Raw genomic sequence first — 26,423 nt, 5'->3', positions numbered from 1 at the left:
GCATGAACCATCAGCTCTGGCTAGCATATAATTTACTATGCTTCTGAATCCCCACTGGGACATCCAATGATCTTTTGTGTGTTACACACGCACACATACAAGTCCTTGGGCTTGAACTCAGGGCCTGGGTGCTGCTTATACTCAAGGCTAGAGCCCTGCCACTTAAGCCACAACTCCAGGATTTTTTTTATTGGGGGGTGGGTGTTTTTAGAGATAATCTCATGAACTTGGGCTGGGAAGGTAGCTCAGTGGTAGAGTGCTTGCCTCACATGCATGAGGCCCTGGGTTGGATTCCGCAGCACCACATAAGCAAAAGAAGCCAGAAATGGCACTCAAGTGGTAGAGTGTTAGCCTTGAACCAAAGAAGCTCAAGGACAATACTCAGGACCAGCGTTCAAGGCCCACGACCGACAAAAAAAAATGTTCAACATAATTATCTATAGAAGTAATACAAATCAAAACAACAGAGGCTAGGTGATGGTGGTCACGTCTAATCCTAGCCACTCAAAAGGCCGAAATCTGAGGATCATGGTTCAAAGCCAGCTTGGGTAAGAAAGGCCCTGAGACGCTTATCTCCAATAAACCACCTGAAAATTGGAAGTGGTGCTGTGGCTCAAAGTGTTAGAGCACTAGCCTTGAGCAAGACCTCAGGGAAAGTGTGCAGGCACCGAGTTCAAGCTCCACGACTAAGGAAAAATATCTACACACACATGCTTTTTAAGAGTTTCATATTTTATGTGCATACAAAATACATATAGTACATTTGGTGGCCACTTTGCCTTCCCACTTCCTACCCTTGCCTTTCACCATCCCCTTTCCTCTGCTGCTTGACCAAGACAGTTCTTTTATGCTCATGTCCCATTTTCATCATCACTACTACTGTGAGTTAAAGGCTAGAGCCCTATATGCCTTAAAAAGCATGTAAAACCAAGGTATTTTGTCTGTGTGTTATGGGGCTTAAACTTGGACTGGGTGCTGCCCCTGAGCTTTTCTGCTCAAGGCTAGCACTTTATCATTTGAGCCACAGTTCAACTTCCAGCTTCTTTTGGTAAGAGTCTCAGATTTTCCTGCCTGGGATGGCTCTGAACTATCATCCTCAGATCTTACCCTCCTGAGTAGTTAGGGTGACAGGTGTGAGACACCAGCACTCGGCACCTGAAAGCTTTGATGTTGAGAGACAAGGCATATATATGGGCCTAGATGACTTTTGTTTTGCTCGGTATAGAAGTTCCTTCCCTCTGACCCAAGGGAAGGAATCTACTGGTCTTGCTGCCAACCTTCAACACAGTTCTGTCCCTAAGACCCCAAGGAATTGTATGCTAAGCACAAGTACTAAGTCCTGGATCCATGTGTAGCGTTCTTTAGTCTCTCAATACCTTCCACCTTTAGTGTCTAGTTCTTCAACACTCGATCTGGGGATGTGACTGATGTGCAGACAAAGAAGCATTGGCCATAGTAAAGAAAGGCTTTCATATTTTAATGACCTGTGCAGCTGGGATAGCACAATCCAAGTGAACCTGAGGGAGGGCTCCTTGCTGGTACTGAAATGAGGGTTTATTTGGATCTGAATAGGTAGTAAACATTCAAGCAAAACAGGGAGGCCTGTGTGGAAGGCAAGCAGTGTTTCCATAAAAGGTCTAACAGGAGAGGCCTGAGGGTACATGGGAGTTGGAGCAGGCTAGAGATAGGGGCCAGTGATTGTTTGCCCAAGGATGTTTAGGTTCATCCTTGTCCTGAAGAGTTGCTTGGAGCTCTATCTGGAACTTGTCTGAGAAGACCCGCGGAAGATTTCACGGAGAGTGGCATTATGTAGTGTCCAGCAGAAGGTGGAAAGGATCACTAGGCCCACAAAACAGCTGGCCGTCACCTGCAGGCAGCAGACAGTAGGGATGGGTAGACAGTCCTGCACACCCTGTGGTGTAGCTCCTGGACTTTCACACACAGGGATGAAGAACAGGGCCCAATTGCCATGGAGTGGGAACTCATGAAGGTGCAGCTCACCATGGAAGATGAGCAGGTAGTCACTGAATGGGCTCAGGACTGGGGGAGAAGTCAAGTACCACAGGAGTCACAGTCAACATGCCTTTGTAACTGGCTCATCTTCTGCTCATCATCTTGCAGAAAAACTCAGGGGAGAAGATGCCATCTCTGCATTGAGGAGTTCTCCAGACATAGCCTCCTGGGAGAGCAAAGTCAGGCACCTGTACGACCACCCTTCTTAGCGTGTGCCACTCCCACTCCCTCCTCTGCCCCACACTGGAAGAGCACTGCTAGGTGCTAGTGCTACCTCTGCTTTCTCTAATCTCTCTCTCTCCCTCTCTCTCCCTCTTTCTTTCCCCCTTCTTTCTCTCCCTCTCCCTCCTCTTCCCTCTCCACTAGGGATCCAGTCAAGGGCCTTGCACATTATAGGCAAATGTTCTTGTGAGAGAAGACAAAAACTGTCTCCTCTCATCCGTTTCATGCCTCTGTCCAACAAGCAAAGCTGGAACACTTAAAACACAAAGCCTAAGGTCTTCTCTCTTCCTCCCTCCCCTATTCAATAAACACAGGCTGATCACTGACTAGGGGCAGTTGGTTACTTGTTTCATTTACCCACTGTCTTCATTTACCCATGGAAATCATTTTCTTCCTAGCACTGAGCAAGAAGCAGTTATTGGGCCCCTCTGTGCTAACTTGTTCCTCCATCCTTTATCCAGCCTCTACCGCCTCTGTTTAGCTGCCAATCAATACCTACCATAAGGTACTATACGCAAGTGATCACTTTTTCATTCAGAAAAGACTATGTTGAGTCGGGTCCTGTAAAGAACAGAGGAGAGGGGCTGGGAGAGTGGCTCGTGTACAGTGCTTGTCTTGCATGCATGAGACCCTGGGTTTGATTCCTCAGCACCACATAAGCAGAAAAAGCCGGAAGTGGCGCTGTGGCTCAAGTGGTAGAGCGCTAGCCTTGAGCTGAAGAGCTGAGGGACAGCACTCAGGCCAAGAGTTCAGGTCCCACAACTGACAAAAAACAAAAACAAAAACAAAAAACAGAGGAGAGGTGGAGTGTTTGCCTAGCATGCATGAAGCCCTGGGTTCCATTCCTCAAGACCACATCAACAGAAAAAGCGGGAAGTGGTGTTGTGGCTCAAGTGGTGGAGAGCTAGCCTTGAGCAAAAAGATGATCAGGGATGGTGCCTAGACCCTGAGTTCAAGTCCCAGGATTGGCCAAAAAAAAAAAACAGGAGACAAGAAACCTCAAGAGTTGTCAGGGTTAGGATGCAGGAGGAATGAGGAGAGGGTCATGGAAGGGATGAGAGGTTCTGGAAGAGGGTTCAGGACAGCAGAGGCAAGAGAAAGCCACTCTTATGTCCTGAATAGGTTAAAAAAAAAAAAAGCATTGGAGGATAAAGAGTTATCTGAATTATGGCTTGAAGTAGAAAGGGAGAGACTTCCATCACAAACACAAGCTCAGGTCCTCTTTGAGAAACACAAAAGTAGTCAGCATGGATGGGAGATTTAGAAGCCTCCCAGAAGTATAAAGGATGGGAATGCCTGATGGACAGATGCACATTCAGGGTACTTGCACAAATCCAGGAATGGTGATACATACCTGTAGTCCCAGCATTCTAGAGGTTGAGGCAGGAGGGTTAAGAATTCTAGGTTGGTCTGGGCTGCATAGAGAGACTCAGTCTCAAAACAATTAGGGAGCTGGGCACTGGTGGCTCACATCTAGAGTAATCCTACTCAGGAGGCTGAGATCTGAGGATCCTGGTTCAAAGCCAGCCCAGGCAGGAAAATCCATGAGACTTATCTCCAATTAACCACCAGAAAACCAGAAGTGTTGCTGCGGCTCAAATGGTAAAGTGCTTGCCTTGAGCTGAAGAGCTCAGGGGCAGTGCCCAGGCCCAGAGTTCAAGCCCCATGACTGACCAAAAAAATTGGAGGCAGAGGCTTGCACACGCCTTTGATGCATGGGACATGATGTGAATGTCATGGCTTTTCAGTCTTTGAATTCAGATGAGGCTGTGTAGAGCCATTTAATCTCTGCCTGAGCAGAGCATATAATAGGGCTTGTAGCAAGATAGGGCCAGCCTGGCAGGGGAGACATGGGTGCAGCCTGTGTGGAAAGGAAGGCAGAATCTGGGCAGGCTATAGGGCTTACTTGTCCTGGGGCTGTTGTAGCAGATGGACAGATTGCCCATTCCTCACAGCTGTGGGTCCACCAACAGTCAAGGTCAGCATGTAGCTGCCAAAAGGAAAGGTGAGCATGGGATCAGGTGGATCCCTGAGACCTATATTGCCTCCCAACCTCCAAGACCCCCTAGCTGTCAGCCCCACCTTTATCTGGCCTTTTTTTTTTTGCCATTCCTGGGCTTGAACTCAGGGCCTGGGCACTGTCCCTGAGCTGCTTTTGCTCAAGGCTAGCACTCTACCACTGAGCCACAGTGCCACGTCCAGCTTTTTCTGTGTATGGGGTACTGAGGAATTGAACCCAGGGCTTCATGCATGCGAGGAAAGCACTCTACCACTAAGCCACATTCCCAGCCCCTTATCTGTCCTTTAAAATGCACATCTCAGTTGGGTGCAGGTGGCTCACACCTGTAATCCTAGCTACTCAGGAGGCTGAGAGCTAAGGATTGTGGTTCAAAGCCAGCCCAGGCAGGAAAGTCCATGAGACTCTTATCTCCAATAAAGCACCAGAGGGGCTGGGGATGTGGCTCAGTGGTTCAGTGCTTGCCTAGCATGCATCAAGCCCTGGGTTCGATTCCTCAGTACCATATAAACAGAAAAAGCTGGAAGCAGTACTGTGGCTCAAGTGGTAGAGTACGAGGCTTGAGCAAAAGAAGCTCAGAGACAGTGCCCAGGCCCTGAGTTCAAGCCCCAGGACTGGCAAAAACAAAAACAAAAAACAGAAAACCAGAAGTGGTGCTGTGGCTCAAGTGGTAGAGTGCTAGCCTTGAGCTGAAGAGCTGAGGGACATTGCCCAGGCCCAGAGTTCAAGCCCCACAACTGACCAAAAAAAAAAAAAAAAAAAAAAGCATACCTCAGGGCTATCTTAGGACTAAGAGGCTGCCCCCATTTTTTTGAGTAACACAAACTGGTAGATAAGGTGAGACCTAAGTTCATAAAGCCACTTTTAAATACAAGAGGAATCTCTACCTGCAAATAAAGTCTAACAACCAGGTGATGGTGGCCCACACCTAGCTACCCAGGAGGCTGTGATCTAAAGATCATGTGGAAGCCAGCCCAGGAAGGGATCTCCTTGAGATTTTTAGCTCCAATTAAACACCAACAATGGCAGGAAGTAGAGCTGTAGCTCAAGTGGTAGAGCACTAGCCTTGAGCAAAGAAGCTGAGGGACAGCACTCAGGTGCTGAGTTCAAGTCCCAGGACTGGCACAAAAAAAGTTTAATAATAGGGCAAATCATAATAATAATCTTCTATAACTCACCGTGACCCTAGCACCAAGACCCTGACATATACCAACTTCTTCAATCTTCGTATCATCACAAAGAAGGGGAAAGTGGAAACCAGTATCTTCATTCTGTTACACTGTGAAGATTAAGAAAATATGGTCAATGAAGGCAAGCCATCTGTCCAAAGCCACATAGCTAGGTGTGATATAGCATGTCTGTCTCTTAGCATCTCTCTCTCTTTCTCATCTGCACTATAAAGGAAGTAGCTGGGGGTGTAAGGCCATGAGAACCATCCCTAACACCATTTAAGGAAAAGAGAGAGAGAGAAAGAGAGAGGCACCAGAGTGCTCTCTCATTGCCACTGTGGCTTGATTGTATATATGAAAACAGAACAATAAAACCTATTGACACTTATTTTTAAAAGTGGGGAAGGAAGCCAGGCACTGGTGGCTAATACTATAATTCTAGCTATTCAGGTGGTTGAGATCTGAGGATCACGGTTTGAAGCCAGCCTTGGCAGAAAAGTTCATATGACTCTCTTGTCTCCAATTAACCAGCCAAAAAAAAGCTGGAAGTGAAGTTGTGACTCTAGTGGTAGAGTGTTAGACTTGAACCAAAAACCTCAGGGACACTGCTCATTCCCTGAGTTCAAGTTCAAGGGCCAACACACACACACACACACACACACACACACACACACACACACACACACACACACACACACACACACACACACACACACACACACACACACACACACACACACACACACACACACACACACACACACGGGAGAGCCTGCCTAACAAGCCTAAGACCTAGAATTTATTTATGTATTTATTATTATTTTGTCAGTCACAGGGCTTGAACTCTGGGGCTGAGCACTGTCCCTCAACTCTTCAGCTCAAGGCTAGTGTTCTACCACTTGAGCCACAGCACCACTTCCGATTTTCTGGTGATTTATTGGAGATTAGCATTTCACAGCCTTTCCTGCCAGGCTGGCTTTGAACCATGATCCTCATATCTCAGCCTCCTAAGTAGCTAGGATTACAGGTGTGAGCCACTGGTGCCCAGCTTTTTTTTTTTTTTTTTTTGTCAGTTGTGGGGCCTGAACTCTGGGCCTGGGTGCTGTCCCTCAGCTCTTCAGCTCAAGGCAACTGCTCTACAACTTGAGCCACAGTGTCACTTCTGGCTTTTTCTGCTTATGTGGTGCTAAGGAATCGAACCCAGGGCCTCATGTATACAAAGCAAGCCCTCTACCACCGAGCCACCTTCCCAGCCCAAGACCCAGAATTTAAAGCCTAGTGCTTCCAAAATAAGGGAAGGAGGAGGAAAGAGAGAGAAATAGAGAGGTTGACTGAGATATATTGTATCCATGTGTGAAAATGTACAATGAACTCTCTTCCTTGCAGAAGTAATTATAATAGGGGCTGGGAAGGTGGCTCAGTGGTAGAGCGCTTGCCTTGCATGCGTGAGGCCCTGGGTTCGATTCCCCAGCACCACATAAACAAAAAGAAAAAAAAGCTGGAAGTGGCGCTGTGGCTCAAGTGGTAGAGCGCTAGCCTTGAGCTGAAGAGCTGAGGGACAGCACCCAGGCCCAGAGTTCAGGCCCCATGACCGAATTAAAAAAAAAAAAAAAAGAAGTAATTATAATAATTAAAACGAATAAACATACATCCCATGAACTTAACAGATTTATAGACTATTCCACCTAACAGCCACACAACACATGTTCTTATCAATCCATGGAAATTTCTCCAAAACACATCATATTTCAGAGCATAAAGCAAATTTTAAATAAGAAGTTTAATACAAGAGAACTGAAACACCAGGTGGAGCTTGGCTCAAGTGGTAGAGCACATGTCTAACAAGAGAACTGAAATAAGCCAGGCGTTGGTGGTTCACACCTGTAATCATAGTTACTCAGGAGGCTGAGATTTGAGAATCACGGTTCAAAGCCAGCTGGGGCAGGAAAGGCCATGAGACTCTTATCTCCAATTAACCACCAGAAAACCGAAAATGAAGCTGTGGTTAGTGCTACCCTTGAGGAAAAGAGCTCAGGGACAGTGCCTAGGTCCCCAGTTCAAGTCCCATAACCTACCAAAATGTAAATAAATAAAAAATAAGGGCTCAGAAGGGTAGAGTGCTTGCCTTGCATTTATGAGGCACCATATAAGCAGAAAAAGCTGGAAGTAGCACTGTGGCTCAAGTGGTAGAGTGCTAGCCTTGAGCTGAAGAGCTGAGAGATAGCACCCAGGCCCAGAGTTCAAGCCCCATGACTGACCAAAACAAAAACAAAAACACCACAGTATCACTTTACACACACCAGCATTGATACTAGCTAGTGTTGGCGAGAATGTAGAGAAACTGAGACTCTCACACATTGCTGATGGGAATGGAAACATAACAAAACTGCTTTGGAAAACTGGAACTTCCTTAAAGCAGGTTAGCATATGACTTAGCAACCCCACTTCTAGCTATACACCAAAGACAGCTGAAAAGACACCATGGCACAAAAGCTTGTACACAAAGGCCCATAGCAGCATTCTTCATAATGGTGTAACAGGGGAAATAAACCAAATATTCATCAAACAATGAGCAGATGAAGATGTGACACATTCATGCAAGAGAATGAAATGCAGCCACAAAAAGGGCAATGCATGCTAGAATATGAACAAGCCTTGAAAATATCAAGCAAAAACAGCCAAACACAAATCAGCACATAGTCAGATTGCACATATGTGAAAAAGTCAGGCTAGGCAAATTCATAGTGGAAGATAGAAGAGTAATGATTTCCAGGGCTTTGGGAGAGTGGAGAATGAAGTACTAATGGGCACAGGACTTCTTCTGGGATGATCAAAGAAGTCTGGAATAACAGTGATGATGGTTGCTCAACTTCATAAATATACTAAAAAGTATGAAAGAAAGCTGAGCACCAGTGCCCATGTCTATAATCCTAGTTACTAAGGAGGCTGAGATTTGGTTCAAAGCCAGCCTGGGACAGAAAATCTGTGAGACACTTATCTCCAAGGAATCACCAAAAATCCAAAAGTAGAGCTGTGGCTCAAATGGCAGAAGATCAGCCTTGAGGAAAAAAAAAAAAAAAGCTAAGGACAATGCCCAGACCCTGAGTTCAATATTCAATACTGACCAAAAAAAAAAAAAAAAAAAGACACAAACAGGGAAGTACACTTTTAAATACTGAGTTTGGGGCTAGAAGTAGCTCAAGCAGAGCACATGCCTAGCACTCCAAAGCTTTAGGTTCCTTCCCCAGCACTGTAAAGTATACTTTTTGTGAACTATATTTGTGAGCTATATTTCAATAAAAATTAAGTGAAAGCAGCTCACTTGGGGCTCCTTTTCTATCCTTGGTGGGGCACTGGGACCTGTACATAGATAATCTTCAATCCTGCAGGTTTATCACTTTGATACTAGCTCTATCAAAATGTTAGAGGTGGGCTAGGAAGAGTGGTAGAGCGCTTGCCTTGCATGCATGAGGCCCTGGGTTCGATTCCTCAGCACCATATAAGCAGAAAAGGCCAGAAGTGGGGCTGTGGCTCAAGTGGTAGAGCGCTAGCCTTGAGCTGAAGAGCTGAGGGACAGTGCCCAGGCCCAGAGTACAGGCCCCACGACACACACACACAAATAATGTTAGAGATGGGGAAACTGAGGCTGGGTCGGCCCACTCCCTACTGCATCCACTCAGCCTCTCCTCACAGGAGCAGTTGACCTTCAGGTAGTAAGGGAAGCCCAGGTATTTTTCTAAGAGAGGTGGGCCAGATGTCCAGACCCATGCCGTGTGGTGGTGCAGCCCCCTTCCTCCCCCCACTCAGGCCCCTTTCTCCTGCACTGTCCCCTCACCTTGTGCAGGTCCATGGGCAAAGTTCCGGCTTACAGAAAGTAGCATCTTCCACAGCGCCCGCAGGACTTGTACTTCTCTGTCTGTCTGTCTCGCTCCTTTCGATCTCACAGGGCTGGCAGGGGACACGGCTTGGCAGAGCGCAATGTAGCCTGGATAACGCCCGGCTCAATAGTGGCAGGTGAGGCAGCTCTCCAGGGCTGTCCAGACAGCTCTGAGTGATTGCACAGGCTCCAGCGCTTCGCCCCGCCCCCGTCGGGGTCTCAACTCTTGCACCTGGCCGTAACCTTCCTCTTACTCTTGGCCACGCCCCTGCTCAGGTCCACGCCTCCATTCTTACTCCTGACCCCGCCCCTGCTCTTGCTCCGCGACCCCAGCCCCTCCTTCCTCTTGGTCTGCGCCCGGCTCTGGCTCCGGGCCCCGCCCCTACTAATGCTCGGGTGCCTCCTAAGGTCCGGCTCCTTTCGCCTGATCTTGATCCTGGCTCCGACCTCTCTCAGTTTTAGGTCATTGCTCTTCGGCCGGTCTCGGTTACAGTTTCGTCCTTTGAGCAATCCCTTCTTGTTATCCGTTGTCCTATTCCCATCCCTGTTCTTGCCTCTGCTCTCGCTCCTTTCCCTACCTTCCCTCTTTCCCTCGAAGCTCCCCCTTCTCCATTCTGCGACCTTGCTCAAGGACCGGTTGTTCTTCGGCTTGGTCTGACCCCGCTCGGCGACCACTTCCCGGAGCTTCTCCACACGGCGCCCATTCCGCGCTTTCCGACTCGGGGAGTGCGCGCTGCGCTTCCTCTCCGTGTCCCGCCCCTGCCCCTCCCCGGGCTCCATCTCCCACGCTTTCCCGGGATTCCTGGGCGGGAGCTCCGCCGACACGGCATCCTCGCCACGCCCCTTCTCGGCCGACAGCTCCTCCCCTCGGAAGGGGTCCCTACTCAGCTTCCGCAAACTCCCGCACCTGTCCCGGCCCAGGACTCGGTCTTCGCCCCGCCCATTCTCCTTAAGGATCCACTCTTCCTCCTGGGACCGGTCCTCCACTCGGGATCCCTCCCGGTACACCTCTTCCAGCCACGGGCACCTATCTTCTCCACCGAATCTCTCTTCGCCCCAGGGTCCATCGCTGCCTCGACAGTGCTCCTCACCCCGCGATCTGTCCCCGAATCGATGTCTCTTTTCGCCCCAGAATCTCTCCCCGGCTCGGGACTTCCTCCCGATTCGCGATCTCTCTTCCACCCAGGGTCCTTCTCTGCCTCGGTATTTCTCTTCACCCCGGGATCCCTCCCGGCTGTGGTACCTCGCTTCAGCCCGGGATCCCTCCCGGCGCTGGTATCTCGTTTCAGCCCGGGTTCCCTCCCGGCTTTGGTATCTCGCTTCAGCCCGGGTTCCCTCCCGGCTTTGGTATCTCGCTTCAGCCCGGGATCCCTCCCGGCCTGGGTATCTCGCTTCAGCCCGGGATTCCTCCCGGCTTCGGAATCGTTCCCCTCCCCGGGATCCCTCCCGGCCTCGGAATAGCATTTCACCCCGGGATCCCTCCCGGCTTCGGTATCGCATCTCACCCCGGGATCCCTCCCGGCTTCGGTATCGCATTTCACCTCGGGTTCCCTCCAGGCCTCGGTATCTCTCTTCGCCCCAGGATAGCTCCTCTCCTCCGAATCTGTCTGCACTCTGGGATCCCTCCCGTCGTCGGTAGAGGTCTTTGGCCCATCCCTCCTGGGCTCGACACCGCTCTTCGCCGCTACAGTATGCCTCCCGGGCCCGACACCGCTCCTCGGCACCAAAGCATCCCTCCCGGACCCGACACCGTTCTTCGCCACCATAGCATCCCTCCCGGGTTCGACACCGCTCACCGCCGCCGCAGTACCCCTCCCGGATTCCGAACGCCTCGTCGTCCCAGCAGTGCGGTAGTTCACCTCCAAATAACTCCGAGTCCCGGAATTTTTCCTCGGTTTTGAATAGCTCCTCCCCGGGGATGTTGCCCTCGCCGGCGGACCTCTCCTCGTCCCTCTCCTCGTCCGGCGCCCTTTCCTTGTTCCAAGACCAGCCCGCCTTCACGATCCTCACATTCCCCACCAGCCGCGTCACCTTCTCCCCCCACCTGTTCTCACGCCCCCTCTCCACGCCGTGAAGTCGGGTCCGCTCCATGCCCCAGAGCGAGTGGCCGCCTCCGCTCATCTTCCAGGCCGGCCCCGGCCACGCCCCCCGCCGCCCCGCCCTCTCGCCGCCCTCCTCGGCCTCCCTCGCCCCTCCTCTCGCGGGTCCCACAAAATCTACAGCCCTTCCCCTGTCTTTTTCCCTCCCCGCCCCTTCCCAACCCCTTCCCACCCCCCCGCATCCCCCCTGGGATGGCACTGCCCTCTCCTCCCCACCCCGTAGTACCAGTCACTTGGTTTGAACCGGCCAACCGTTGCTTGGCAGCGCTTCTCCCGTCTCTCCTGCCCGTTCTCAAAATGGCGTCCCTCGAGCTTCCGCAACCCGCTTCCGTCTTCCGGAGGCGGGCCCGCGTGGCGCGTCTGTCTCCATGGTAATGCATCGGTCTCCGTGGTAACGCGGACCGCCCCTCCCCAATCCGGAGTTGCTTGAAAAGGGTTGGAGGCGGAGCTCAAGGGCCAAGGCACTTGAAGGCGGGAGACCTGAAGGTTGTGCTTTTCAAAGACCATCAAAGAATGATAAAGCTAGGCGCATGCAGCTCACTCATGTGAGCTGAGGAACTGAGGACCACCGTGCAGAGCCAGTCCCGGCAGGAAAGTCCATGAGATTCTTATCCAGTTAACCACCAAAAAGAAGGAAGTGGAGCAATGGCTCAAAGTGGTAGAGCGCTGGCCTTGAGCAAAAGAAAGCTCAGAGAAAGTTGAGCGACAGCGCCCAGGACCTAAGTTCAAGTCCCAGTTCAAGCCCTGCGCATTAAAAAAATAATAATAACAGGGTTAGGATGGTGGCTCAGTGTTAGAGTGCTTGCCTTGCATGCATGAGGCCCTGGGTTCGATTCCTCAGCACTATATAAGCAGAAAAAGCCGGAAGTGGCGCTGTGGCTCAAGTGGTAGAGCTCCAGCCTTCAGCTGAAGAGCTGAGAGACAGCACCCAGGCCCTGAGGTCAGGCCCCACGACTGACAAAGAAAAGAAAAGAATGAAAAAATAATAACAAAGGACGACATTGAAAGGGGTGACATCTATGAGGATTCATTGTATTCATAAACTGCTTTGTTGAATGATTCCCACTACTTAAAGATAATAAAAATATAATAATTATAATTATAAGAAGGCCATCAAGAAGTTCCTCTTAGCTGGGCACTGTTGGCTCATGAGATGTGAGTATTGAGATTCAAAGCCAGCTGGGTCAGGAAAGTGTGTTTGAAGCACTGTTCTCAGCCTCCTGAGTAGCTATAGGCATGAGCCACCAGTACCTGGTGCATTGGCTTAAGCCTTTAGTCCCAGATGCTTGAAAGGCAGAGATCAATGTATAAAAAATGAAAAACAGGGCTGGGAAGGTGGTTCAGTGGTAGAGTGCTTGCCTTGCATGCATGAGGCCCCGGGTTCAATTCCTCAGCACCACATAAACAGAAAAAGCCAGAAGTGGTGCTGTGGCTCAAGTGGTAGAGTATGAGCCTTAAGCTGAAGAGCTGAGGGACAGCACCCAGGTCCAGAGTTCAGGACCCACGACTGACCAAAAAAAAAAAAAAAAAAAGGAGTGTAAAATCTAACAGAACCAATGGATGGGCATAGTAGTACATGCCTATGATCCCAACTGTGGTGAAAGCATATCAGCTGCATGCAGCGATGTGCACCTGAAATCCCAGGAACACAGAGAAGCACAAGTAGAAGGAGCTAAGCCCAAGTCAGGCTGGGCCCAAATCAAGATCCTACCTTGAAAATAACTGGGGGGAAAGGGGAGCATGATGAAGGCATAGCTCAAATGGTAGAGCACCAACAACATAAAGAGACAAGAAATGAGAGGGGGAAAAAACTTAGGCAGTTTTATTGAGGCCAGATATTGTTTAAAAGCTTCCACAAGTTTTCTAGGTACTCAAGTCCCTGAGGTAGTGAGGTCTGCATCTCATTCCAAAAACAAGCCAACTGAGGCATAGGGTGGTGAAATCCCCTGCACGAAGCCTTACATGGCTTGGAAGTGACAGAGTTTGGACATACCTAGGGGTTTGTCTCCAGAGTCTGTAACTGTCACCACATCCCATTTGCATAGGAATAAAATAAGTGACACAGACAGGCCTGGAGGAAGACTACAGAAATTTAACTAGCAAATGCTGAGTGTAAAGGAAAGACTTCCTTTCCTACTGCTTACTCCTTTATACCTTTTGTTTTGTTTTTGTTTGTTTGCCAATCATAGGGCTTGAACTCAGGGCCTGGGCACTGTCCCTGAGCTGCTTTTGCTCAAGGCTAGCACTCTACCACTTCAGCCAAAGTGCCATTTCTGGCCTTTTCTGTTTATGTGGTATTGAGGAATTGAATCCAGGGCTTCATGCATGCTAGGCAAGCACTCTACCGCTAAGCCACATTCCCAGCTCTCAGAACCTTGAACTCTTACTTGGCTTTTTCACTCAAGGCTACTGCTCTGCCATTTGAACCATACCTCTACTTCCAGCTTATTTTTTTGTCAGTCGTGGGGCTTGAACTCTGGGCCTCAGCGCTGTTCCTGTGCTCTTCAGCTCAAGGTGAGTGCTCTACTGCTTGAGCCACAGCACTACTTCCTGTTTTCTGGTGGTTAATTGGAGATAAGGGTCTCACAGACTTTCCTTCCGGGGCTTTGAACCACAATCCTCAGATCTCAGTCTCCTGAGTAGCTAAGGTTACAGGCATGAGCCACTGGTGCCCGGCTTTACTTCCAGCTTTTTGCTGATTAGTGGGAGTTAAGTCTCATGGACTTCCTGCCTGAGCTGTCTTCAGAGCTCAGCCCCCCAAGTAGCTAGGATTACAGGCATGCGTCACCAGTACCTGGCTGATTGTCATTTTCTTTTTAATGGTTGAGGATAGAACCCAAGGCCTTGTGTATGCTAGGCTACCCTGAGCCCATCCCCAGCCACGATGGTCACCATGTCACAGAAACAGAGGTAGCGTAGTGGCCCTGGGGTACAAACAGAACACAGTGCATCCAATAGGTGAGCCCAAGCTGGATGGCTTCAGAGTCTAGGGGCACACAGGCAATTAACTAGTGTCCAGTAAAGAAAGTCAGCTGTTACAATGGAGCACCTCCCTTGTTATTGGGCTTGGACTGGGGTCTTGTGTGGGCCTCAGAAGATGCTATCACCTGGCTATGCCCACCTCAGGGTTCTCTGCCTGGGCCCTGTGAGTAATAACACACAAGGACACCGTCTTCTCTTAACCACGCCTCAGGTCTTAGCTCAATTGTCTCTTTCTCCAGGAAGCCCTCTATGACCTTCCTTGCTTCCTATGCCCTATACCTCCCCCACATTATCCCCGACTTTTTATTTCCTTTCTGCCTCACCCAGAGACATCATGCCCATTGGAGGATTAATTCTGTTTGTGACTAGATCTGCAGGCATCTGGTCTATGAACCCGGGGCCAGCCAAGCCCATGGTCCCCTCCCTCAGCACTGTATCCCTAGCACAAGGCCAGCACAAAGGAAAGCTCTTTGGATGAATGAGTACATTCTTTGTACAGCTGAGGACATCTAGGCTTACAGAGGAGCATTCACTTGTCCACTATAAAGCCATTGGCCTAGTACCTGGAGTTCTAGCTGACAGTCTGACAGAACCAGCTACTGTTGAGAAAGGGACGGAATAAGTAAGAGAGTAAGTCAAAAGGGGACAGCAAGAGAGGAAGACAGAGGCAAGGAGAACACTTGAGTGGGGTAGGAAGAAAGGAAAGATCAAGGAAATTAAGCTGGGTGCTGGTGGCTCTTGCCTGTAAACCTAGTTACGCAGGAAGCTGAGATCTGAGAATCACAGTTTGAAGCCAGCCTGGGCAGGAAAGCCTGTGAGACTCTTATCTCCAATTAAGAAAAGACAGAAGTAGAGCTGTGGCTCAAGTGGTAGAGCACTAGCCTTGAGCATAAAAGCTCAGGGACAGCACCCAGGCCCTGAGTTCAAGTCCCAGGATGGGCACAAAAGAAAAAAAAAAAAAGGAATCTTAGTGCTCAGAGGAACCCAGGATGTAGAAAGAGAAAGAGACGATCAACCGCAATGCCTGGCTCACACCAGTGCTTGGTCAGCTCTAGCCACCACCACATGGGCCCCATCACCCCAGCCAAGTCTATCCTGCTGGGTGAGGAAACACCTGCCCAGCTACCTGGGGATGGACTCGTAGTCAGCATGAACATCGGTGGACAGGTGCTGGTGTAGCTCAGGCTGGCGCTGCAGAATGTCCGTGTGATCCTCTTCTTCTTCCCCAAGCCTGGCAGGGCACGGATGGGGCAGCAAGATGAGCTGGGTGAGGCCATGGAGGTCAGACACATGGCGGAAAGTCTGCAACACCAGCACCATAGCCATGAGGCCCAGGAAGAGGTATGCTGCAGACACGGCAAGGGGTGAGAAATCCACGTGGAGCTCAGCTCCCCAGAACGGAGCCCTCTTCCTTCTCAGACCCCTTACCCTCAGGGGCCCACCAGCTCACCTGTGACTAGCACTTTGTAGAGGGCCCGATATGGCTGACCAGGGGCCTCCCCTGGTACGTAATCCCCCAGGCCGATGGTGGACAGAGAAATGAAGCAGAAATAGAAAGCATCCAGAAAGCTCCATGCCTCCTCAAGGTGGGCAAAGATGGCAGCTGGCACCAGGAAGCACACAGCCATGATGATCCCTAGCAGGGCTACCAAGTGCCATCGAGCTGCCTGCCGAAGATCCCAACCCCATCTCAGGCTCAGCCAAGACAAGGGGCGGTGAGTAAGCAGCTGTGCCAGGCGCTGGGCCGAGGCGGTCAGCAGGAGCATGGTGGTGGGCACTCCCAGGAGGGCGAAGACGATGGAGAAGGCCTTGCCCGCGTCAGTCAGCGGAGTCGTGTAGCCGTAGCCTGTGGGTGAGGGTGAGTCCTCTGATCCACTGGGACCTCCAAGGAAGCCAGACCCCTCCTTGATCCCACCCCAGCCTTCCCATTGCCTCTCCCTTCCACACAGGGACTTTTATTTCCAATTAACCAGAAAAAAGCCAAAGGCAAACTGGGTGTCAGTGGTTCACACTTGTCATCCTAGCTACTTAGGAGACTGAGATGTGAAGGTCATAGTTCAAAACCAGCCCAGGCAGGAAAATCCATGAGACTCGTATTTATTTATTTATTTTGTCAGTCCTGGGGCTTGAACACTGGGCCTGGGCACTGTCCCTCAGCTCTTCAGCTCAAGGTGAGCGTTCTACCACTTGAGCCACAGCACCACTTCGAGTTTTCCGGTGGTTAATTGGGGATAAGATTCTCATGGACTTTCCTTGCCTGGGCTGGCTTTGAACCAAGATCCTCAGATCTCAGTCTCCTGAGTAGCTAGGATTACAGGCATGAGCCACCGGTGCCTGGCATCCATGTGACTCATATCTCCAATTAACTACCAGAAAACCAGAAGTGGAGCTATGGCTCAAGTGGTAGATGGACAAAAAAATTATAATGAGGGCTGGGAAGGTGGCTCAGTGGAATGCTTGCCTTGCATGCATGAGGCCCCGGGTTGTATTTTTCAGCACCACTTAAGCAGAAAAAGCCAGAAGTGGCACTGTGGCTCAAGTGGTAAAGCCCTGGCCTTGAGCTGAAGAGCTGAGGGACAGCCCCAGGACCAGAGTTCAAACCCCACGACCAACAAAAAAATAAATAAAATAAAATAAAAATATATATAATGATAAGGAGTAAAGATGGAGGATCAGGGAGCAGTATGAACCAACCTCCTCCTTCCTTGTTCCAGGTCATAACAAACAGAACAGGAGAGCTGGGGCGGGGGGAGGGGAGGCAGTAAAAGAGCACCTGATCTGGCCAGGGAGGGATTTCCCAGGCTTGCTATAAGAAGGTTGGGACTTCCCAGGGTGTGGTCTTTTAGGGTTTTTATTCTTTAGTTATTGTGGTATTGAGGTTTCAACTTAGGCCTCATACCTACTAGCAAGCACGCAAGCACTGTCCCACTTGAGCTACACTCCCCCCACACACTTTTTTTTTTTTTTTTGGTAGTATGGCTTCACTTCAGCACCCAGGCACTGTCTGTGAGCTCTTATGCTCAAGGCTAGCACTCTATCACTTCCGGTCATAGTGCCACTTCCGGTTTATGAATGGTTAATTGGAGATAAGAGTTTCACGGGGAGGGCTGGGAAGGTGGCTCAGTGGTAGAGCGCTTGCCTTGCATGCTTGAGGCCCTGGGTTGGATTCCTCAGCACCACATAAGCAGAAAGAAAAAGGCCAGAAGTGGTGCTGTGGCTCAAGTGGTAGAGCGCTAGCCTTGAGCTGAAGAGCTGAGAGACAGCGCCCAGGTGGACAAAAACAACTAAACAAACAGAAGTCTCACGGGGAGACTTTTCTACCCAGGCTGGCTTTGAACTGTGATCCTCAGATCTCAGCCTCCTGAGTGGCTAGGATTACAGTTGTGAACCACCAACTCCTGGCTTCCAATTTTTGTTTAAACTTTAGTTATTTTTCAGGTAGGGGCTCTTTGTCTGGGCAGACCTCCCACCACAATGGTCATACTTACCTTTGACTCACAGGTAGCTGGAAGGACAGGCTCACACCACCACACCCAGCTTGTTGGTAGTTCTGGTAACTTTTTTCATATGTGTATGTGCTGGGGCTCGGACTTGAACTCAGGATCTTATGTTTCTTGCATGGCTTTCAAGGCTGGTGCTCTAACCACTTGAGCCACAGCTCCATTCCTGACTTTTTGTTGATTAACTGGAGATAAGAGCCTCTTAGATAGACTTTTTCTGCCTAGGCTGGCTTCCAACTGGGATCCTCAGATCTTAGCTTCCTGAGGCTCACTAACATTTTTTTGTCAGGCTGGCTTTTAACCACAATCCTCCCCATGTCTGCCTCTACAGTAGCTGGGATTACAGGCATGAGAACTACATCACCATGTTAAAGTCAAGGAACAATGTTCTGATTTGAAACAGACACTGGAGTAGTTCTGGGTCTGAAGAAAGGAGGGAGAGCCAGGCACTGGTGGCTCATGCTTATAATCCTAGCTACTCAGGAGGCTGAGACCTGAGGATCGTGGTTCAAAGCAGCCCAGGCAGCAAAGACAGTGAGACTCTTATCTCCAATAAACCACCAGAAAACCAGAAGTGGCACTGTGGCTCAAGTGGTAGAGAGCGAGCCTTGAGCTGAAATGCTGAGGGACAATGCCCAGGCCCAGAGTTCAAGCCCCACGACCAACAAAAAAAAAAAAAAAAAAAAAAAGGGAGGAAGGAAGGAAGGAAGGAAGGAAGGAGAAGGCACCAACAGGCGTTTTCCTGGATTGCAAATGGGATCGGAAGTGGGGTCCTCAAGCAGAGGACCTTTTGATCCCAAGACACCCAACAGGAGGCAATGGGGTAGTCAAGCTTAGAGAAGGATGGAAAGGGGCCCACTCCTTGCTGCATGTCCAGTGAAGAGTGAAGCTAGTTGCTGGGGACTCACTCCTGCAATCCTAGCTATTCAGGAGGCTGAGATCTGAGATCACGATTTGAAGTCAACATTGGACAGGATAGAGGGCGGCGGTGGCTCACGCCTGTAATCCTAGCTACTCAGGGGGCTGAGATCTGGGGATCACGGTTCATAGCCAGCCAGGGCAGGAAAAATCCATGAGACTCTTATCTCCAATAAACCACTCAGAAAACTGGAAGTGGTGCTGTGGCTCAAGTGGTAGAGTGCTCGCCTTGAGCTGAAGAGCTGAGGGACAGCACCCAGGCCCAGAGTTCAAGCCTATGACCGACCAAAAAAAAAAAAAAAATTGGGCAGGAAAATCTGTGAGATTTTTATCTCCAATTAACCCATAAAAAGCAAGAACTGGAGCTGTGGCTCAAATAGTAGAGCACTAGCTTTGAGGAAGAAAGTTCAGAGACAGCACTGAGGCCCTGAATTCAAGCCCTAGGACTACCCACTTCCCCCACCCCCAAAATATAAAAAGAATGGACAGGGAAGTGTCTCCAGTGGGTTCAGGGGACAGATCTGGGTGCAGAATGGCTAGCGTGCCCTCAGGGGAGAGAATTTCAGTTCCCAAACACACTGGGCAGTATTGGGTGAGGAAGGAGGTTCTGACTGTGGGTCTAGAGGAGGTTGGAAGGGTGCTGGGTCCCTAGGAATTGTCCTTACATGGGAAATCTGGGCTGAGCAGGGCACCTGAGGTCAGGGATAGCCAGGCAGAGCCAAGCTCTGACCTACATAGGAGATATTAGAGTCCCCAATAGTTCAGGTGGTTCTAGGGATCTTACTGAGAGGTCTCAGAGTCCCAAATGGGGAGGAAGTATCATTCATGAGTTTAAAGAGACTCTCACCCGGTGCTGATGGCTCATGCCTTAACCCTAGCTACTCAGAAGGCTGAGATCTGAGGGTCACAGTTCAAAGCCAGCCCAGGCAGGAAAGGCTGTGAGACTCTTATCTCCAATGAACCACCAGAAAACCAGGAGTGGCGCTGTGGCTCAAATGGTAGAGCGCTTGCCTTGAGCTGAAGAGCTGAGGGACAGTGCCCAGGCCCAGAGTTCAAGCCCCACGACCAACCAAAAGAGAGAGAGAGAGAGAGAGAGAGAGAGAGAGAGAGAGAGAGAGAGAGAGAGAGAGAGAGAGAGAGAGAGAGAGAGAGACTCATAGTGTAAGGTCTAGGAAGGGGATGGTGGCACACATCTGTAATCCCAGCACTTGGAGTGCAGATAGGAGGATTGGGAGTTTGAGGACAGAGTAAACTAGGCCACTCTCCTCTGCTACACAGCAAGACCCTTACTACACACACACACACACACACACACACACACACACACGAAAAGGGATGCCCTTAACGGAGGGTCTTCCTCTGTTTGAAGGCCATTTGAGGACAGAGGGTAGGGGCCCCTGGCAGAGGGCTCAGTAAAGTCATTGGTTCTTCTGGAGGGTACGGGGGCCTCTCCAAGATGGTGGCTTACACACAGTCATTTGGGCTACTAGATTGGGAACACTAGGTCCAGGGGAGACCGCATCCTAGTTGGGAGGAATGTGGAGATGGGGTGGGGTCCCATGCTGGTGTCCGTTTACAGGAAAGGAGGATAGGGGTGATCTGGGTCTGGGGCCTTTTCAGGAAGGTGCCAAACATTCAGAGAAATGTCTCATGAGGCCTAGATGGTACCCAGTGTTCTTTACTGGAAGAAAGGCCTTGGGTGTTGGGTGGCATCCTTATAGGAGGAGGGGTGGGGGCCCTGCTGGGGCGCTGTGGTGAGGAGGAGACTGGAGTGAAGCCATAGCTCCCCTCCCAGCTTTTGACTGGGTAATTGGGGATCAGAATCTCACAGACATTTTTTCTGCCTAGGCTGGCTTTGAACGCTGATCCTCAGCTCTCAGCCACCTGAGTAGCTAGGATGACAGGGGAGAGCCACCAGCTGGGATCTGGCGAGTCCTGAGTTCCTGCTGGACTTTGAGGCCAGCCCTAGACCCAGAGGGAACTGAAGGCACCCGGACGGGACGATGAGGAGGCCGGTCGTGGTGGAAGAGTGGGGCTTCAGAGGCTGAAAGCAGGAGGAGGGCCCTGGAGGGTGGAGAGGGCTTGGGTGTGCGTGTGGAGGGCGGGATGGAGGGGAGATCAGGTCCTAATTTTTTTTTGGGGGGGTGGATTAAGGGGATCCCAATCCCGGGTGGGGGGAATACCGAAATGAGGGTTCCTGGGTCCCTAAAAACATCACATACCCACGGTGGTGACCAGCGTGCTGGCGAAGAAGAGCGCGGAGGCGAAGTCCCAGGTGGGGTCCGAGGTGTTTTGGGGGTGCGAGGCGTTGGTGAGCACGACGCGCCCCAGTCGTCCGGCCGCCAGCACCCGCTCCACGAAGGCATCCAGAGCGGGCGCCGTCAGGCAGGGACTGCGTCCCAGCAGCTGCTCCCGCAGGGCCCCCAGCTCGGCCCGGAGCCGGGCTTCGTGTGGCCGCTCCAGCCGAGCCACCAGCAGCGCGCCCAGCACCAGGTACCCGGCGTAGACCACCAGGGCGCCCGCCAGGACGGCGTCCCGGCGCATGGTGACCCCCGCCCCGCCCGGCACCCCGCTGACGTGGCCCCCCAGCCGCCCCAGTCGAGTTCCGGGAGAGAAGTCGAGACGCTGCCCTGAAGAGGAAGAAGGAAAAGGGGGAGGAGCAGAGAGGTGGGGTGGGGGGGTAAGGCTGGCTGGAGCAACGCCTCCGCGCTGGGAAACTGAGGCACGCCCAAACACACACACACACACACACACACACACACACACACACACACGTGGGGACACCTGGAGTTAAGACAGAGCCGAGCCTGAGTCAACTCCTCAGAGCCACAGGTGCTTAGGTGCGCGTGTGGATGAGATTCAAATTGCAATCCCGTCTTCCTCCCTCCCCTTGCCAAAATCTTGCACCTGGGAGAGAGATTACTTGGCATCCACCCCCTGGGAACCTAATCCCCAGACAGATACCTTAGATTTCCGTGCTTTTGTGGATGGGCAGGCTGGGTATCTCACCTATTCATTAAATCTTTGCTTTAGTTTCCCCCTTTATACCGGGGAAGTACTGGGGACACAGAAGAGATCAAGACAGGCTCTAGCAGCCTGGGGTGGGGGGGGAGGGAGGGAGGGAGGGAGGGAGGGAGGGGACTGACCCTCTGTAGAATGAGTGACAGCCCGCAGAGATCAGAGCTGAGCTGCCGAAAGATGATAACCCAGCCTAGAGAGATAAATCAAGAGAACTAGCAGGAGGGAGCCAGGGTCTTCTAGAGAAGGTACAAAATATGTCTCCAAGAGGGAGAGCTGGACTGTAGCAGTGGTACATTGTACACCTAGCATGTGTAAGGGGAGAGTTCCATCCTTAGCACCAAATTGGAAGGGGGAGAGGGGAGGGGTGGGGGTGGGGTAGGGGTGTTTCCTCTCTGTCCTTCTAGGATCTCTACACACACACACACACACACACACACACACACACACACACACACACACACACACACACACACACACACACACACACACACACACACACACACACACACACACACACACCCTCTGAGGGTGGGGAGCAAGAACTCAGTACCTGGGTTGGGAAGATGGCTCAGCGGTAGAGCACTTGCCTTGCATGCGTGAGGTCCTGGGTTCGATTCCTCAGCACCACATAAGCAGGAAAAAAAAGCCGGAAGTGGTGCTATGGCTCAAGTGGTAGAGTGCTATCCTTGAGCTGAAGAGCTGAGGGACAGCACCCAGGCCCAGAGTTCAGGCCCCACGACCAGACCCCCCCAAAAAAAGAACTCAGTACCTTCCTGGAAGCCATCTGGAGGACAGCCCAGAATTCAAACCACAATGAACCCACACAGGAATTGGGGGCTGGTAACCCAGCTCAGATAGGCTGAACTGGGTCTATTTATAAAGTTGTGCCCATTCTTGGAACGGACCCCAAATGGGGCTGACAGTCTATAGGAAGAGATACATGCTAATAAAAATAGAGTAGCTAAGAGTAGCCACATTTGTGTAGTGAATCCTTAACCCCTTTCCATGTAATTCTGAATTATAACAGCAGATGAGAAAACTTAAGCATGGGCCACTGATGCCTGGAACGTCACTATTCTTGAAACTGTACAGAGATCCTGGTGCTGGTGGCTTACACTTGTAATCCTAGCTACTCAGGAAGCTGAGATCTGAGAATCACAGTTCAAAGTCAGCCAGGGGAGGAAAGTCTGTGAGACTCTTATCTCCAATAAACCAATAAATCAGAAGTGGTGCTGTGGCTCAAATGGTAGAGCACTAGCTTTGAGCAAAAGAAGTTCAGGGACAGTGCCCAGGGCCTGAGCGCAAGCCCTAGGATTGGTGTGTGTATGCATGCATGCACATGTGCACGCGTGCGTGCACACAGAGTAATATCAGATTTATTTATTATTGCAGGTCCTAGGGGCTTGGACTCAGGGCCTGGGCTCTGTCCCTGAGCCTCTCTGTGCTCAAGGCTAGTGCTCTATCATTTGAACCTCCACTTCTGGCTTTTTTGGTTTATGTGGTACTGAGGAATCAAATCCAGGGCTTCATGCATGCAAGGCAAGCATTCTTCCACTAAGGCCTTATATGGATTTATATCAGGTATCATAAATAATATGTAATGAAGCCAGGCGCTGATGGCTCACACCTGTAATTCTAGCTATTCAGGTGGCTGAGACTGAGTATCATGGTTTGATGCCAGCCTGGGCAGAAAAGTTCCCATAACAGTGCTATCTCCAATAAACCACTCAAAAGCCAGAAGTCATGCTGTGGCTCAAGTGGTAGAACTGTAGCCTTGAGCACAAAGAGGCTCAGGGACAGTGTCCAGGCCCTGAGTTCAAGCCCTACAACCCCCCTCCCCCAAAAAAGACACATACACATAAGTAATATGGAATAATTTAAGGAACTGGAGGTAAGGTTCAGCAGTAGAGCATGTTCCTAGTATATGTGAGGCCCTGAGTTTGATCCGGTTGACTATATGTACACACAGAGAATACTATGTATATTTATGATATCTATGTATCTATTTAAACTATATCTCCACTTCCAGCTTTTATGCTGGTTAATTGGAGGTAAGAGTGTCAAAGACTTTCCTGCCTGTGCTGGCTTCAAACCACAATCCTCAGATCTCAGCCTCCTGAGTAACTAGGATATATGAACTAGGGCCTGGGCCATATATCATGGTTTTGGTTTGTTTTTTTTTTTTGCTGGTCATGGGGCCTGAACTCTGGGCCTGGGCATTGTCCCTCAGCTCTTCAGCTCAAGGCTAGCACTCTACCACTGGAACCACAGCGCCACTTCCTGCTTTTTCTGCTTACCTGGTGCTGAGGAATCGAACCCAGGGCCTCATGCATGTGAGGCAAGCACTCTACCACTGAGCCACCTTCCCAGCCCATATATCATGTTTTATGTCTGAGGATTCTAGTATCCATTGAGGTCCTGGAACTAATCCTTCATGGATTAGTTGTTACACAATAGACCAGAAAGAAGGCAAAATAGCCAGGCACCAGTGGATCACACCTTTCATTCTAGCTACTCAGGAAACTGAGATCTGAGGGTTGCGGTTTGATGTCAGCCAGGGAGGAAAAGTCCCCTTGAGACTCTTACCTCCAATGTACCACTCAAAAGCTGGAAGTTGACAGCTGGGAGCTGATGGCTCATGCCTATAATCCTAGCTACTCAGGAGGTTGAGATATGAGGATTGAGGTTCAAAGCCAGCCTGGGCAAGGAAAGTCTGTGAGACTCTCATCTCCAATAAACCACCAGAAAAACTGGAGGTTGTGCTGTGGCTCAGGGACAGTGCCCAGGCCCAGAGTTCAAGCCCCACAACTGACCAAAAAAAAAGAGCTGGAAGTATCATTGGTGGTTCAAATGGTAGAGAGCTAGCTTTGAGCACAAAGAGGCTCAGAGACAGCTCTCAAGCCCTGAGCTCAAGCCTGACCACCACCACCAACAAAAAAAGGGGCAAAATAATTGCTATAGTAATTAAAAAGTAAGCTGGATGCTAGTGGCTTGTCTCTGTAATCCTAGCTTACCCAGGAGTAAGATGGAGAAAATGGTGGAACCCAAAGGTCTTGGAAGTAAAGAATAGGGAACTAACAAAAAGAACTCAACTGAGGCAAGACTCATTGCAGAAAGGCCCTCAAGGGTCCCCCCCCCCATCAGTGTCTCACTCCTGTATTCCTAGCTACTCAGGAGGCTGAGATATAAGGATCACAGTTTAAAGCCAACCCGAACAGGAAAATCCAGGGGACTCCTATCTAGACCATCAGCTTTAACCAAAAATGCTCAGCAACAGCACTCAGCTCTGAGTTCAAGACCTTGTAACTGGCACACAAAAGAGGAAAGGAAATTTATTTTTATTTATTTTTGTCAGTCGTGGGGCTTGAACTCTGGGCCTGGGCACTGTCCCTAAGCTCTTCAGCTCAAGGGGAGCGCTCTACTACTTGAGCCACAGTGCCACTTCCATTTTTCTGGTGATTCATTGGAGATAACAGTCTCAGAGACTGAAAGATTAAATGGAAGATTATTAGACTTTGCCAGAAAACCACACAAACATCAGGTGCAAACCGGCAAGACCCCTTCTCACAAGGGAGAAGTGAGAAGCAGCACTGGCTATTTTCTGAGGTGACCTGTATAACCTAGGAGGCTTAGGAGGGGGGTACAAAGAGCTAAGAGGCAGAGACCGAGGTTTGGACATGTGGGTCAGGGGCTTCATATTGGCAGACTAGGATTTATGGCTGCTGTCCAAATAGTAGATAAGGGGTCTTGCAACTGAAGGTCACTCTAAGGGGCTCTTTTATATGATTGTAGCCGCCCCAGAGAAGTGCCATCCACTACATGGGCCTAATGTTGCCTAGGAAGGAAGCATGCAAAGCTCTGGAGAAGGGGAGTGGGCTAAACTATGGGAAGGGAGCTCATTTCTCTAACAAGGACTTTTCTGTCCGGGCTGGCTTTGAACCACGATCCTCAGATCTCAGCCTTCTGAGTAGCTAGGATTACAGGCTGGGGGGAGCAGGCCCCAGCCTGAAATTTATTTTTTTAAAATTTATTATTATTTTTTTTGGTCGGTCATGGGGCTTGAACTCTGGGCCTGGGCGCTGTCCCTCAGCTCTTCAGCTCAAGGCCAGCGCTCTACCACTTGAGCTATAGCGCCACTTCCGGTTTTCTGGTGGTTTTATTGGAGATAGGAGTCTCACGGTCTCTCCTGCCCGGCTGGCTTTGAACCACGATCCTCAGATCTCAGCCTCCTGAGTAGCTAGGATTACAGGCGTGAGCCACCAGCGCCAGGCTTGAAATTTATTTTTAAAAAAACAATAAAATATTCACTCTAAAAATCTATAGGTGACAGAAGTCTCATGACTCTGATTAGGACACAAGTTCAACCTTTTCTCTTGGACTCCCCAATGCTCTCAGTCACCCAAATTGAGCTCCCTCTTCTAGAAGACTCCATTTCCCATCGACCACCTCGCTGGACACCCGACACTGCTTACTCCCAGGAAGATTTCAGGCCACGCCCTCCCACCCCCTGCTTTATGTCATTCACCCTAGTCCACGTAGAGCACCGCCCACCCGCCCAAGCCTGTGAAAGGGCGGGGCTTCTTCGGTCAGTCCGGTGGTTCATTG

The 26,423-nt window shown here is 50.4% G+C and overlaps 2 protein-coding genes across 6 annotated transcripts; both read right to left on the bottom strand.

The window, feature by feature from the left end:
- Positions 1 to 789: 789 nt before the first annotated feature.
- LOC138812224 (serine/arginine repetitive matrix protein 5-like) lies at positions 790 to 11,439 on the bottom strand. Of its 5 annotated transcripts, none has more exons than XM_070000268.1 (6): positions 9,257 to 11,439; positions 5,431 to 5,531; positions 4,142 to 4,225; positions 2,735 to 2,796; positions 2,002 to 2,179; positions 791 to 1,867 (listed from the first exon to the last, which is right to left on the bottom strand). In XM_070000268.1, the coding sequence occupies exon 1, from the start codon at positions 11,417 to 11,419 to the stop codon at positions 9,518 to 9,520; it is 1,902 nt and encodes a 633-aa protein (XP_069856369.1). In that variant the 5' UTR covers positions 11,420 to 11,439; the 3' UTR covers positions 791 to 1,867; positions 2,002 to 2,179; positions 2,735 to 2,796; positions 4,142 to 4,225; positions 5,431 to 5,531; positions 9,257 to 9,517. The 5 variants fall into 5 exon arrangements, with proteins under 5 accessions (XP_069856388.1, XP_069856369.1, XP_069856379.1 ...); XM_070000278.1 differs by having other exon boundaries at positions 2,084 to 2,179; XM_070000261.1 differs by having other exon boundaries at positions 791 to 2,179.
- A 1,758-nt stretch (positions 11,440 to 13,197) lies between these two features.
- On the bottom strand, positions 13,198 to 21,354 carry LOC138812248 (potassium channel subfamily K member 6-like). Its single transcript, XM_070000308.1, has 3 exons — positions 21,020 to 21,354; positions 15,830 to 16,225; positions 13,198 to 15,725 (listed from the first exon to the last, which is right to left on the bottom strand). The coding sequence occupies exons 1-3, from the start codon at positions 21,339 to 21,341 to the stop codon at positions 15,502 to 15,504; spliced, it is 942 nt and encodes a 313-aa protein (XP_069856409.1). The 5' UTR covers positions 21,342 to 21,354; the 3' UTR covers positions 13,198 to 15,501.
- Positions 21,355 to 26,423: the final 5,069 nt, after the last annotated feature.

The sequence above is a fragment of the Dipodomys merriami genome, unplaced genomic scaffold, assembly GCF_024711535.1.
Source record: "Dipodomys merriami isolate MVZ:Mamm:240054 unplaced genomic scaffold, mDipMer1.0.p SCAF_106, whole genome shotgun sequence".
In the NCBI taxonomy this organism is placed as follows: domain Eukaryota; kingdom Metazoa; phylum Chordata; class Mammalia; order Rodentia; family Heteromyidae; genus Dipodomys; species Dipodomys merriami.
Note: the sequence above shows the minus strand (reverse complement) of the source record. Positions and strands in the feature narration are given on the sequence as shown.